Source organism: Ooceraea biroi, chromosome 1, assembly GCF_003672135.1.
Source record: "Ooceraea biroi isolate clonal line C1 chromosome 1, Obir_v5.4, whole genome shotgun sequence".
NCBI lineage: Eukaryota > Metazoa > Arthropoda > Insecta > Hymenoptera > Formicidae > Ooceraea > Ooceraea biroi.
In genome coordinates, this window is record NC_039506.1 from 18,976,292 (window position 1) to 18,989,895 (window position 13,604).

The window sequence follows — 13,604 nt, forward strand, 5'->3', positions numbered from 1 at the left end:
GCCTTGCAATGTGATTTTATATGTTTTTTTAATCTATCTTTATGAATGTTTTTTATCGAAACGGAATGAAATATTCAAATTTTTCCAACGACACAACACGGCACAAGTCAACGCCAATTTGGAAAAAAATTTGAGCTTAATCGCGAAAAAGTGCGGGGCTACCAAATTTTTCATTTTATTTTTTTTTCGAAAACGGTTTGAGATATTGACCTGCGGTTTGCGGCACAATACAGCACAAACGGAGCACAGTGCAGCACAATTAATGAAAATTCAAAATTCGAAAAGTGCGGGGCTACCAAATTTTTCGTTTTTTTCTTTTTTTTTGAAAACGGTTTGAGATATTGAACTGCGGTTTGCGGCACAATATGGCACAAACGTAGCACAATTCAGCACAATCAAGAAAAAGATGAAATTCAAAAAGTGCGGGGCTAACTTCACACACGTTTCAATGTAGCTTCTCAGCCAATCAAGTGGTTTTTAGCCACTTTTGGAGGCGCCTTACCGATAAAACCGCGTTCTGAATATAGGTTCGTTGGCGTGTTTACTTTTGATGAGTTTTGGGACAGATACTCACGTTTGGCGGTAAGTATGCGATCCACTTAGCGTTACAAATGCTTCTTTTTTTTTAGGAAGCATTCGAGTCGCACCAAGATGCATGGAGGGAAACGAATTTTTGCAAATATTTTACAAAAACATTTGTTAAATTTTTACAAACTTGTTTATATTACAAAATATTTTTGCTGAAGCATTTTGAGTTTAATTAGAGTACACGTGTTTATGCCATGGCTATTAATATTTTGACAACTTATTAAGTAATTATACTGCCAAATGCAAAATAAACGAATCTTTAAATAATTGGCTTTTATACAGGAATATAAAAATAGGAATATGTGTATATAAAAATACTGTACGCTGAAAATACGATCTGACACTCGGTACAATACAAATTCAAGTAGAGTTTAACGTTTCATAAAGGTCTCCTTGAAAAAGCTTAAAGGAACTTAAGTAGCTTTAAAGAAATCTTCTGAACTGGTTGTATAAATATGTCCCTCGCACAGCAGAAAGTCCAATATGTCATCCAAGCGTGGAATCACGTGTTTAGGCGCTTGTGACAGAATGTCACGTTTCTCGATGCCACATTCAGCGTTTTTCGCCGAACGAACAATCTCCAGGACTGTCACTTGTTCGGACGACATGCCACTCATCGTGTGATCCGACATTCCCTGAATTGCATTCCCTGCATTCCCTGCATTGTACTCTTCTGTAGGCTTGCCGGTGCTCAGTATGAAGTACGTAACTTCCAGAAAATGGTGCGTCAGCTCATTCAGATCTTCCAGGGGGTACATACGCAGGATCAACAGTTGTCGTTGATTGTTCTGATTACGCAGCAGCCCGTACACCCTCACATACGCGTCCACCTGTGTGCAAGCGTTACTCTCCGTGGGATTCTTATCCGCTTCCAGCCACATGACAGCCGTGATGGTACCTGTAGATATGAAAATTAACAAGATTTTCATTGCATTTCTTACACAAGCATGACCTCAGCTAGAAAACGCAGCAGAATCCCGCGGAACCTCTCGCGCGATTTTCTCTTCCGCACGAATTCACGCGAATAAATAAAGCACTACCTGTGTCATCCTGGATGCTGTAGGAGATCTTCGTGGTGTCTTGCTCGATACCTCGGACGACCCCGACGATCATCAAGGTGTTGATGGTTCTGCCAGCGATCTGTAGATCTCCCGTCGCGTCCGCAACATGCTTTATCAATACGGGAACGATGCTCTTGTCGTTAGTCTGCGTGCCCTTTCTCCCCGTGCCGGCGCTTTGCGTGTCGTCCAGGAATCCGCCGCCACCGCCCACGGAACTCTCATTCCACATGATCGCGAGTTAACGAAGAAACGCACCGCACCACGGTCAGCTACGGTTCAACCGGCGTACTACGTCACGTCGACGGAGGGCCAGAGCGGCCGAATTGCGCGCGAAACGACACTCGCGTTCGAACGCGGATTAGGTTAGGACGTCCGAACGCCTACGACGCCGTAGACTTCCGCCGGTCGTCGGGACGCACGTTTCGTTCGCATAAAATCGCTTCCCTCTTTCTTTCTCTTCGCGATTTGGAGATGCGGGATAGGTTATAGAGCGCGGAAAAATGCGAGCGGCAGAATTGAAGCACACGCGGGACGACCAATCATAATTGAGCATCTTTAGGAATTCCTCCGTGATTCGTAACGGCGAGCACGCACGGTAACGTTCTCGAGATAAGGGACAATTATTAGCGGAAAAATTGATTTCGAGGCGCAGGATTTCGCGAATAGGATAAAATTAATCAAGTAAAGCGCAAAATATACGTTACCGACTGCAAACGGATAATTTTTATTTCCTTCGTTTCTTTTCGTAAACACGGTTGCACGTGTTTCAGAGTGTACTTTTTGGCTCTCGATATTCCAGCGAGAGGTTCCTGCGCAGGTTAACGGCACGCGTCGACCACGAATATCCTCGCGCGAGCGATTCCGCGTAGAGAAGTGCGCGGCGCGGGACGTCGCGGATAATTCGAATCCGCCTTTAGCCGCCGAAGATGAGTCTGCGGGTTCGGGGTCCGTTCGCATCTCCGGTTTGTTGATTTTGAGTTACCATAAAAAAGTGTCATGGCGTCTAGGGTCCATGTGGACAACACGGTGAACGAACGTCGTTTGCGGCCGATTTATGGTACGTATGTCGCCGTCCGCGCACGTCGGCACCCTCGAAATCCGTCGCGAAGTCTCGTTGCCGCCGCGCCGCGCGGTCGCGGCCTCGCGACCGGCGACGAGGTTATATAACGGCACTCCGGTGTCAAGTCCGCCTCGGTTTCAGACTGGCTGGACAATGGGAACAACAAGAAGGCTCTGCAGGAGGCGGACAAGGTGCTCAAGAAGCACCCGAGCAATCAGTGCGCCAGAGTGCTCAAGGCGCTGGCACTCCTGCGGCTTGGCAAGGAGAATGAATGCCAGGTTATCATAGACAAAGTGCGGTCTGAGGTGCCCTGCGAGGACTCCACTTTACAGGCCATGACTATCTGCTACAGGGAGATACAACAGCGTGAGTCTCTGCTTTGTCACGTCGATGAGGGATACGTTTGATTAGACTAGAGGTTGCACTGGTGATCAAGTGTGCGACTGCATTTGAGGGCTCACGAGGACTCGTTGGATTTGTAACTGTGTCTTTTGTGGAGAGATATTTCTCTTGTGGCAATGTATCAAGAAAAATTTTGTAATTCGTTTTGATGGCATGTTTCAATCAAGTTTTGATTATTTATTTTTCTTTATTTTGAGGAGTCATCACAAGTGTGTTAATGTAATATTTTTTTTTATTAAATTAAACTACGAAACAAAACAATTGTGTGTGTGTGTGCTGTATTAGTTGAAATATTTGTCATCATATTCTATCATCTTTTTAATGATTGTCCTTTGACCCAGTGAAATTGTGTGATCCAATAAGTTCTTGTAAGCCTCTGATATTAAAATCAACCGTTCATCTTATGTATGTGTGCATAAAGATCTGTTTGCTAAATTTATTTGTATCTAGCCGACAAAATTAGTGAGGTTTACGAGGCTGCTGCGAAGGCAGAGCCGAATAATGAGGACCTTTTGACGCATCTGTTCATGTCGTACGTTCGCCTTGGCGATTACAAGAAGCAACAGCAGACAGCTCTGAATTTGTATAAATTGAAACCCAAGAATCCATATTACTTTTGGGCAGTTATGAGCACAGTGATGCAAGCTATTTATGCGGATAAAAAGCTAGCGAGGGAAGTCATCTTGCCTTTAGCAGAAAGAATGGTTTGTATTGTTCAAGGCTATATAGAATCTTGGAGAATTCTCATCTCGTTCTTACGCATGAATAGATGATTAATGTGCGATCACGCTTCCGCGTGTAGGTCCTAAAGTTTGTGAGAGAAGGGAAAATGGAGGCGGAGCAGGAGGTGCAGCTTTACTTGATGATTTTGGAGCTGCAGGACAAAAACGAGGAGATATTGAACGTACTGTCTAGTCCCTTAGCTTCGCACCTTTCGCACGTGTCGCAACGAAAGGCTATGATATTAGTGAAACTAGAGCGGTTTACCGAAGCTGCTGATGCATATCGCGAACTTATCAAAGAAAAGTAAGTAAAATCCGACCCATTCAGTCAGTCTCAGTGTGCGACATGTGTTTATATTATTTTCATATATCTGGAACTATCTCTCTCTCTCTCTCTCTCTCTCTCTCTCTCTCTCTCTCTCTCTTCCTCTCTTTTTCTATCTTTCTCTACATTAAGTAAAACTGTCACGTTTATTATATAGCATTGATAATTGGGCATTTTATCAAAATTACCTTTTGGCGGCCTTAAAGTTCCAACAACCGGCAGAATGCTTGGATTTTTTTAACAATATCATTAAAACCTCTGAAAAGAAAGTACGCGCGCCATACTTGGCCCGCTTAGAATTAATAAAACGTACCCGTACTGACGAAGACCTACAGTGCAGTTCGCAACCTGTGGACTTCATGCGCCAATATTTTTCCCAATTCGGAGAGAAAGGCTGCGTAGTCGGTGATTTACAATTGTATCTGGATCTACTTACGCCCGAGGCCAAGTTGGAATTACTCGAAAAGGCAAGGAAAACAATCTCGATGTGTATTTTTCTAGTGTTTATTATCGGATCGGATCCTTTTTAACAGTTGTGTCGCAGCCTGGTGTAATGTGGATGCTAAATTCGGAACGTAATATCTTTATTAATTATCTTTATTAATTGTTAAGTGTCGCATAATATTTCTTTTGTCTGACATCCACATTACGTCAAGTGCACTTCGTTATTTAATAAGTAGATTGTCAAGTTGTTTAAATAATAATAATGTTACTTATGATATTGCAGATTGAAGAAGACAACGGCGTTAAGCCGGACGAGTGTCCAACTACCGTGAATCAAATGCAGAAGCACATTCATTGGGAACAATTGCGGCGTATCTGTGGCTTCCACCATCCACCTCTGACGGATCGAGATAAACAGGAACAATTGATAAAGCGATTATACGATTTGTATAAAAAGGGTCTCAAGTTGTGTCCGATGCAAGACAGGCTGCCAACGGACTTTTGTCCGGCAGATCCGTATATTTTGTTAGCTTCGCATCTCCTGCATCAGTTATGGACTGAAACTAGTGATGCATCCTTTCTTTATAGGTAATGCTAATAACAATAAAGTAATATTTTTGCGTTACGCGACAACAGAAGGCTATTCGATTTTAACACGTTGAGCGCTGCGCGGGTGATTGACAGTTGTCATTAAACTTGTTAAATAATCAAGTTTAATTCTAGATAATACAGAAAACAACGTTATGATGACGACGTCTAAACTAAAACGTGCGCTACTGAATAATTAAATATTTTCACTGTTAATGATTGTTCGCGACGATGAAAATATTTACTGCAATATAAGTGACAAAGCCTTGATTTAAAAATTAGAAATAAAAAAGGAACAAAAATTAAATCACAAGATTGAAAAATCGCGCGGTACTTGACGTGTTGAAAAAAAGAATGTTAATAATATTTTGTCATGTTTTATGCTTGTTTCTAAAATGACGGAGAATTTCAGAGCAATCTCGATTTTGGAATACGGTCTCCTGTCGAGTCCTGTAAATTTTCACATCAAAATCTTGCTCGTGCGTATGTACCTAGAAGTTGGTTTGGTGATCGCGGCCGATCACATATTTACATTGCTCGATGTAAAGCATCTTCAGCTGGACTCACTGGGTTATCTCTATGCGCCTCTTCTCGCACCTCTCGGTAACTTGCCTCTGGCCTCGACCACTCTTGATCATACAACGAAATTTTTCATGAGCAACTACAAGGACGTAAGTTCTTCAAGCGTCGTAATGTAGAGATTCGAAGAAAGCGCACGAGCCCGCCGCAATCTAACTCGCAAATCGTTCTCTTTTCTTTTTTTAGAGCGCGGATCATCTGACGTTTGCGTATAAATACGGGAGCTTTATAAAGATCCAGGAGTTCGTCGACCTGAGAGAACGCTTGGAGAACTCGCTCCACTTCGTTATGACGACCGTGGACAAGATGCTGCTCGAGTTGTGCTGGTGCGACAGCACTGCTTCCTTCTTCTCTTGTCTGAGCGCTATGCACATAATACCTCAGTACGATACGATCAGATGGACAGCTCTACGCGATAATCGCGATTTGGAGGTAGAGTTTCCGGAATAAATACAAAGTCTTCCGTAGAAAGAATCTCCAGAGAAATAATTTTTGGGGATCGCTCAGGACTTCGACCACGGATTATTATAAATTGTGGAATTAATTCTGATAGGTCGTTCGCGGGTGGGAGCCGATGAGTCAGTGCGAGAAGGATCCAAGGATGCGGGGCGATACAAGTGCGTGCATGCTACGACTTCTTTCAGCGAGGAATCTAATATTGCGGACTTTGGCGGCGGCCGCCGAGCCGACTCCTGATTTGTTCATTCAACTGGCCAACGAGCTTACCACGATAGACCAAGATATAATCCCATCGTTATTGGAGGGGATGCAAAAGGGCGATAGGAAGGATAAACCGTGCAACATACTGGCTCCGATGGATGCCTACGAGAGATTACGCGAAGCTCATTACTCCGAGCAGCTCAAGACTATAGCGTGCCTTTTGACATCACTTTCTCGCTCTCAATGCCCGGACTTCGATTGCATAGAGACACTGCGAAAGTCCCCCTGCTTGCAGCCATTGCCCATCCCGGAACGGGACACGCCGGTGTCCTTCAAAAGCTTCTTGTTCAGAGCCTCAACTTGCAGCGAATCCCTGGCGTTCGTCGGCATCATATGTAGCGCGTACGCGATGCAATCGGAACCGCGCACTTCGCAGAAGAAGAATAAAAAGAAATACAACAAGAAGATCGAAGCGAACGGAATAAACGGTTCTAATGAGACAAAGGTAAGAGCGCCGCAAACAAATAACGCGTGTCTGTGATGCCGCTTGATACGTCAGTCAATTAATTTTTACCGCTTTTTACCGTCTTGTTGCAGACTTGGAGGGAAGTAGCTGCGATGTTATCGGAGAAAGTTGAAAAGTTAGACGCGGTCTTAACGGAATTTGAGAAATTTGAGGTGTACACGGGACTGGACGAGAAGGACGAAGTATGCGCGAACATCGTGAAAAGCGGACAAGTGAGCCTCAGCCAAAGTTGCAGATCTCTGAAATCTCGCACTCAGTCCATATTAAGGCTTCTAAGTACTTTAAAGAGCTGAAACTACTCGACAATATTTGTACAAAGACTATCTGTATCCGTTTACTTAACAATTTTCAAAAGTGTCCGGAGAATTCTGTACATAATTCTTAGTCCCAATCGATTATAAATAATGAATGAATTTAATGTCGATTAAAATACTTGAGCCTACTTTCATTTGCGTAAAGGATGATTCGCGATCATTTCGGTACATCATCATTTGATCAACTTGTACGTTTACAGCTAACGATACGTAGCGCCAGGAAATGGATGTAAAAATACGCACAATCGCAAATTCTTTAGTTTCTAGAATATTTACACGCAGAAGAGGCAACATCACTGTCCCATATCGATTCGAAGTTCGGTTCATATATTTCTAGTTACGCGCTATTCTTTATGAATTAATTTTATATACCATGAATAACGCTGACTGTTCCTGCACGGACCAATGCCATATTTTATGAGTTACTTCTTATTTCTCTTTGACGTTTCTACACTGTATAGAAGGCTAAAAATTATTTTAAAAAGTAAGGTTTGAGTAACGTGGATGGATAGTTGATTGTAATTTCTGCTCATCTCGGATCAGTAATGACGAATCACTTGCTGCACTGTTTGCGGAGAAATAAATTGTTGACACGAGTGCAATCGATCATCGATCAGAAAATTGTTTTGTATCTTACTTTTCTGCTTAAAATCGAGAAACGAGTATCAAATTTTTTTAATGTCCACTTGGACATTAACAATACAATCAATCAATCCGAGACCGTTTCTCGCGTTTTAACGAGAACACTTGATATTTGTGTTCCACTCGTTCGCAACGACATTCTTGTGGCAAAAACTAGCGCGATAATAAATAACACTGTTTATTAAAGAATACTGTTCAATAATAAAATGTTTAATAATAAATTGTTTTACTTTTAGATGAAATGGATCTCCGAATCCCACGACAGATAGTTCCAAGAACCCACATCGAGCTCTTCCTTTTCCGGTTATTTAGTTTAAGCACATCGCACATATTATTAGCAGGCTTCTCCTCTAAATTGATCTATGACTTCCCCCTCTTGACGTCTTTTTCCAGCTCTAGTGTGCAGGTGTACTTCTGTCTGATCTTGAAATCCTTTTCCTGATCCGAGTGCTCCTTGTCGTCCTTGTTTCGGCTGTTTTGTCAAAATAATTCGTCCGTCCAGGAATGGTGGCACCAATAATCCAATGTGACGAGCAAGTATTCCTCGCCTCACTCTCGTCGTCTGGATTTCTCATTGTCGAGGTCCAGCGAGCTCCCCAACGTCAACATCTGATTGCGCTCCTACAACTACTGGCAGTAGCGCCAGTAGTTTAACCGCTGCTGCTTCTCCTCCTACAATTCCTTTTCTTCACTGCCCCCCAAAAGAGCGGTACCGCGCGCATGCGCATTTTCGTTAATAAACAACAATGTTAAAGAATACTGTTCAACGTTTAGTAACGTGATATTTTGAAAGCGTTTGAATTCTGTTAGCAATAGGCTTATTCGTGTTACATGAACTTTTTGCACTACGTATACACTCAGGTATTAAAAGGAAAAGAAAAAGAATAGAAGTTGATAGAATAAACCAACATAAAAAATTCATGCAATACAATAAACAGAATATATTAGTATTACATATAGAGTATTCGGTAATAGAGTACCCACGTTCATAAAAGATAGAGTCGTAAAGAATAGAGCGAGTTGAGTTGAATAAAAATCATTTTCCAAATAAATTTGTAAAATTCCATGTAAAATTTTAAGATATTAAGTAACACTGATTGCTGAATGAAAGCACGTCGAGACGATGGGCGTGGAACTCTAGATACAATAGCGATCTATTGGCAAATTTTGCCAAGTAATATAACCATTGGCGCATTGAGACACTCCGCATATACACATTGATATGATACTTTATTTAATTTTTATTCTTTTTCATTTTATTTTTATTTCTTTTAATAAAATAAGATAGCAATATTAATATGGGAAGATGGGAAGAAATATTTAAATTTTTGATTTTTTATTATAACTTTTGCATGCAACTTTTACATATCTCTGGATGATCATAAAAACGTTTCAAACGTAAAATTTTACTGCACCACGAACAGGATATAAGCGATTGATTTCCACAATCACCGTGATACTTAAATATGTCGATACAAATCCGTAATATCATAAAATATCTCTTTTATCTGCAAAAACCTTAAATACAAAGTAAAGCCACCAGAGTGGAGAATAATTTCCGCGAATTGCATATAAGATGAAAGGCCTCGGTGTAATCTTTCCTGATGATGATCGTCAGTGCCGAAGGGAGCCCTCTTCATGTCTTCTGATGCGTGAACGTTAGGCCACGCATCGGGGGCGTTCGTCAAGATCCGGGCGGAGGGGGATCAGTGGAAGAGAAAGAGGAGAGGGAAATATCGGTCACTGGGCCTCTTCCCAACGACCACTCACATTGCCATGACTGACCACGACCACGCTCGTGCCCTGCCGTCACCTCGCGAAGGACACGTTCGTTCCTCCACCGCCTCATTGCTCCTCTCTTCTTCGCGCTGTGACGCAAGTTCTCTAGCATTCCTTGCCGATTTTTCCACCGATCTTCCTCCGCCCAGATCTTGATGAATGACCCGACGCGCGACTTAATCTTCACGCATCGGTGATGCCGATCATCACATCATCCGTGCCAGCATCTGCGACTTCCGGATTGGATAGCTCGGGAATTGATTTTTTATATTGATAGCTTCGAATTTTAATAATTGTTTTTTCAATATATTTTCAATGTATCTTTTTACTGACATAGAGGTTTTTATAGGTTTTTATAGGCCAGCGCAAATTGATATTTTACTATCTACTACAACGTTACTACGGGAATTCCACAGTCTTTTGTGAAACCAGAACCGCTAATCGCATTACGATACATTCGTATCGGAACGCGGACGCGAGTCCGAAGCCGGAATCCGGTCAACAGTTGACAACGAGTTCCGGGTAAGAGTCTCGCGGGTGTATTCGCCGCTCAGGAATTTCTTGTCTTTCCATTTTCTCCTGTTTTCGCTGACGCCGCCGCCAGACGAATCTCTCCTGGCTTCCGAAGTTGGAAGCTGCCGTCTTTTTTTTGCGACTGCACGAGAGTGGCCGCTTGCGCGAGGTCGGAGCACTCCCGGTTGTTTTTGGCTTATTCGGTCGGATCGATTAGTCTGCCTCGTTCATTATTGATATGTACGCGTCATGACAGCGCTCATTCCGATATTTGCGCAACGGTAATCTAATTAATTAATAAATACCTTGTTATGCGCGTCCGGCGCGCGGATTCATCCCTTCACGGCGATAGAAGCGTTCGAAAATGATCAGAAATTCTGCTATCTTTAGTCCCGGCATACTATAACAGTAACTGCTTGTCTGTGCTAGTACTACTATACAGGGTGATTTTTAAGTTGATTCTTTTCTTTTAACTGTGTACAGAACTCATTAAAACAAACAACTTTTTCAAAGAACCTTTTTTAATTAAGTCAAAAATAAGAGAGATACAGCCTTTAATACATTTTAAGAATTTAAGCCCAATCCTGTGCACAATTATACATTTCATTAATGAACGTAGCAGTCTGAATTAGAGAAATTGTTCGAAGTTATCACCATTGTGCTCTAGACAAAGTTGCGCTCGTCGTAACCAAGATTCTGTGGTGGCACGTAACAAAGAAACAGGTCGGGGTGGACCAGTTGCGTGGCCACCGAGGTCGCCAGACCTTAATCCCTGTGACTTTTTTTTGTGGGGTTACATGAAAAGTTTGGTATTTACGACGCCGGTAGACACACGGGAGGAACTGATTGCGCGCATTGAGCAGGCTGCCGCAACCGTAAGGGGAAGACCTGTTTCTTTGTTACGTGCCACCACAGAATCTTGGTTACGACGAGCATAACTTTGTCTAGAGCACAATGGTGATAACTTCGAACAATTTCTCTAATTCAGACTGCTACGTTCATTAATGAAATGTATAATTGTGCACAGGATTGGGCTTAAATTCTTAAAATGTATTAAGGGGGGAGCCTGCTTTAGAACGCTGAAAATAAGGTATATTTTACGAATTGTTTTTGGAGAAACTATACAGCGGATCATTATAAAACTTTTATGCATTTATTAGTACATGTTTAAAGATAAAAAAAAATTATTTTTTGATTTGAATATATCGCTTGTAGAGGTCGTCCTGGAGAAATCTTAGTGCAGCCGCGTCGCCGGCATTGCAAATTGGTAAGCATTCTCCTGCCTCCAAATTTCGTCTAAACTGAAAAATTGAAATATGTTCTCGTTATTTATGAATTCCCATCGTCGATGAACCAAAGAGAGAAGAAAAAAGTTGAAAAGTGCCAAAATGGTGGAGCTTAGAACACAAAAGTACGATTTTTAGGCAAAGTTTTTGAACTTTTTCATGCAAAAATAATTGTTTAACTTAATGTTTTTATGAATATTAAAGGTTCATCGACGATGGGAATTCATAAATAACAAGAAAATATTTCAATTTTTCAGTTTGGATGAAATTTGGAGGCAGGAGAATGCTCACCAATTTACAATGCCGGCTGCACTAAGATGCCTCCAGGACGACCTCTACAGGCGATATATTCAAATCAAAAAATAATTTTTTTATCTTTAAACATGTACTAATAAATGCATCAAAGTTTTATAATGATCCGCTGTATAGTTTCTCTAAAAAAATTCGTAAAATTATACCTTATTTTCAACGTTCTAAAGCAGGCTCCCCCCTTAAAGGCTGTATCTCTCTTATTTTTGACTTAATTAAAAAAGGTTCTTTGAAAAAGTTGTTTGTTTTAATGAGTTCTGTACACAGTTAAAAGAAAAGAATCAACTTAAAAATCACCCTGTATATGTTGCTTATCTCCGTCATCGCGAATCGTCGAGCGTCTCGACGAACAAAATGAGTCTTGGGAATTACCCGCGGTTGTTTTTTCCCTCGGTTTAATTGAAATGAGGTCTCTCGGCCTCTCGATCGTAAACATTCCACCCATCGATATATAGATCGTGAATATTTCCGCGTTCTTTGAGGTGGCCGTGTAATCCGATTCCTCAGAATCAAGAAACAGATCGATTAGGAACGATAATTGCGAAGTAGTAGAACGATAATAAAGTAGATAAATAAATATAAAATATAAAATGAATAAGAAGGATGATCAAGTAGATTAATTAACGTAAAATAAAGAAGATAGATAAATAAACCGAGAAATGTGAAGAGTCTGGAACGAAATAAAAAGCAGACAGCGAGGAGGAGATTAAATAATTTTCCTAATTAAGTGCTTGACTGACATAATGAGCATAATTAAATTTGCAACCCCATAAACCGCGCTAACGTCGTCGTAGCTGAATTTCGGTTAATCAGATCTCGTTGATCCGCGTTGCAGCGGTTGCAACGATTATAATCCGCGGAGGAACAGCTGACCGCCGAGCGCCGAGCTCAAGCGCAGGCTCGGCCATTCACCCCCGAATAATTTCTTGCGCATTTCCTTCCGACCCTGGGATCAGGATTTTCGATCATTTTTCGATCCCGAAGTGGATGATCGCACTATTCCGCCAGTTTTCGCTCGCTCGCGTGTCGGCGACCGCGCATCGTCACTTGTACCTCGTTCGTACGGCGGGCCCCTAGAATTCTAGAAGGAGGTCAACATACGAGGTCACCGAACGCAGCGAGCCAGTCGGGACAGTGCACGAGCGACCTTCGGCGCGAACTGAGCGAAAGGAGCGGAGAGACGCGTGTCAGAAGGACCTGCCGAGGACAGTTCTTCCTCACCGTCGTCCTCGTAATTGCCATCGTCGATTTCGTGGTGGTAAAAGCAGCCGCGACGCGCCACCATCGGCTGCATAGGGTGGTCCTTCCACGTGAGCGCGCAGTGAGCGCACTCAAGAGTTTGAATGCAAAGAAGAGTTCGTCATTACGCTCGTTCCTCATTCCGCCCCACCCTGACGATAAACGGAGTTTGAAAAGGTCGCTTCCGCCTACCGGAAACGAGAGCTTCACGATCAAGGTGAGTTCCGGTCTGCAGTGACGCGAGATAAAAGGATAAATCCCTCGCAATCTCGAGAACTCGTTTTCCACCCCTGAAGAATATTTCCGTATGGATTTTACGCAGCAACGCGGCGATAATTGGGATTTGATTATTTGGGGTGTTTACTCCAAACGTAAAAATATTCCTCTTGAAATTTTGGTATCGCGCGTGTTCGCCGATTACGTTTTAATTCTTTTACATTATATCTCTTTACTCGGTTATTACTCGACATTTTAATATCGATATCGGCACGCGTCAGATTCGAAATACGAGACGCTAATTATGTTTAATAACATATAATCGCATTTGCAATTATTTGTTTTCCACAT

General features: G+C 42.1%; 2 protein-coding genes across 2 annotated transcripts; one reads left to right on the forward strand and one right to left on the reverse strand.

Annotated features, from left to right (window-relative positions):
• Window positions 1-699: 699 nt before the first annotated feature.
• Window positions 700-2,013, reverse strand: LOC105277998 (replication protein A 32 kDa subunit). Its single transcript, XM_011336771.3, has 2 exons — window positions 1,629-2,013; window positions 700-1,486 (listed from the first exon to the last, which is right to left on the reverse strand). Exons 1-2 carry the CDS (start codon window positions 1,876-1,878, stop codon window positions 1,002-1,004), a joined length of 735 nt encoding a protein of 244 aa, XP_011335073.1. The 5' UTR covers window positions 1,879-2,013; the 3' UTR covers window positions 700-1,001.
• A 227-nt stretch (window positions 2,014-2,240) lies between these two features.
• On the forward strand, window positions 2,241-8,132 carry LOC105277999 (N-alpha-acetyltransferase 25, NatB auxiliary subunit). Its single transcript, XM_011336772.2, has 11 exons — window positions 2,241-2,330; window positions 2,420-2,706; window positions 2,851-3,075; window positions 3,562-3,815; window positions 3,914-4,137; window positions 4,316-4,625; window positions 4,886-5,190; window positions 5,603-5,861; window positions 5,956-6,201; window positions 6,323-6,934; window positions 7,027-8,132. The coding sequence occupies exons 2-11, from the start codon at window positions 2,646-2,648 to the stop codon at window positions 7,246-7,248; spliced, it is 2,718 nt and encodes a 905-aa protein (XP_011335074.2). The 5' UTR covers window positions 2,241-2,330; window positions 2,420-2,645; the 3' UTR covers window positions 7,249-8,132.
• Window positions 8,133-13,604: the final 5,472 nt, after the last annotated feature.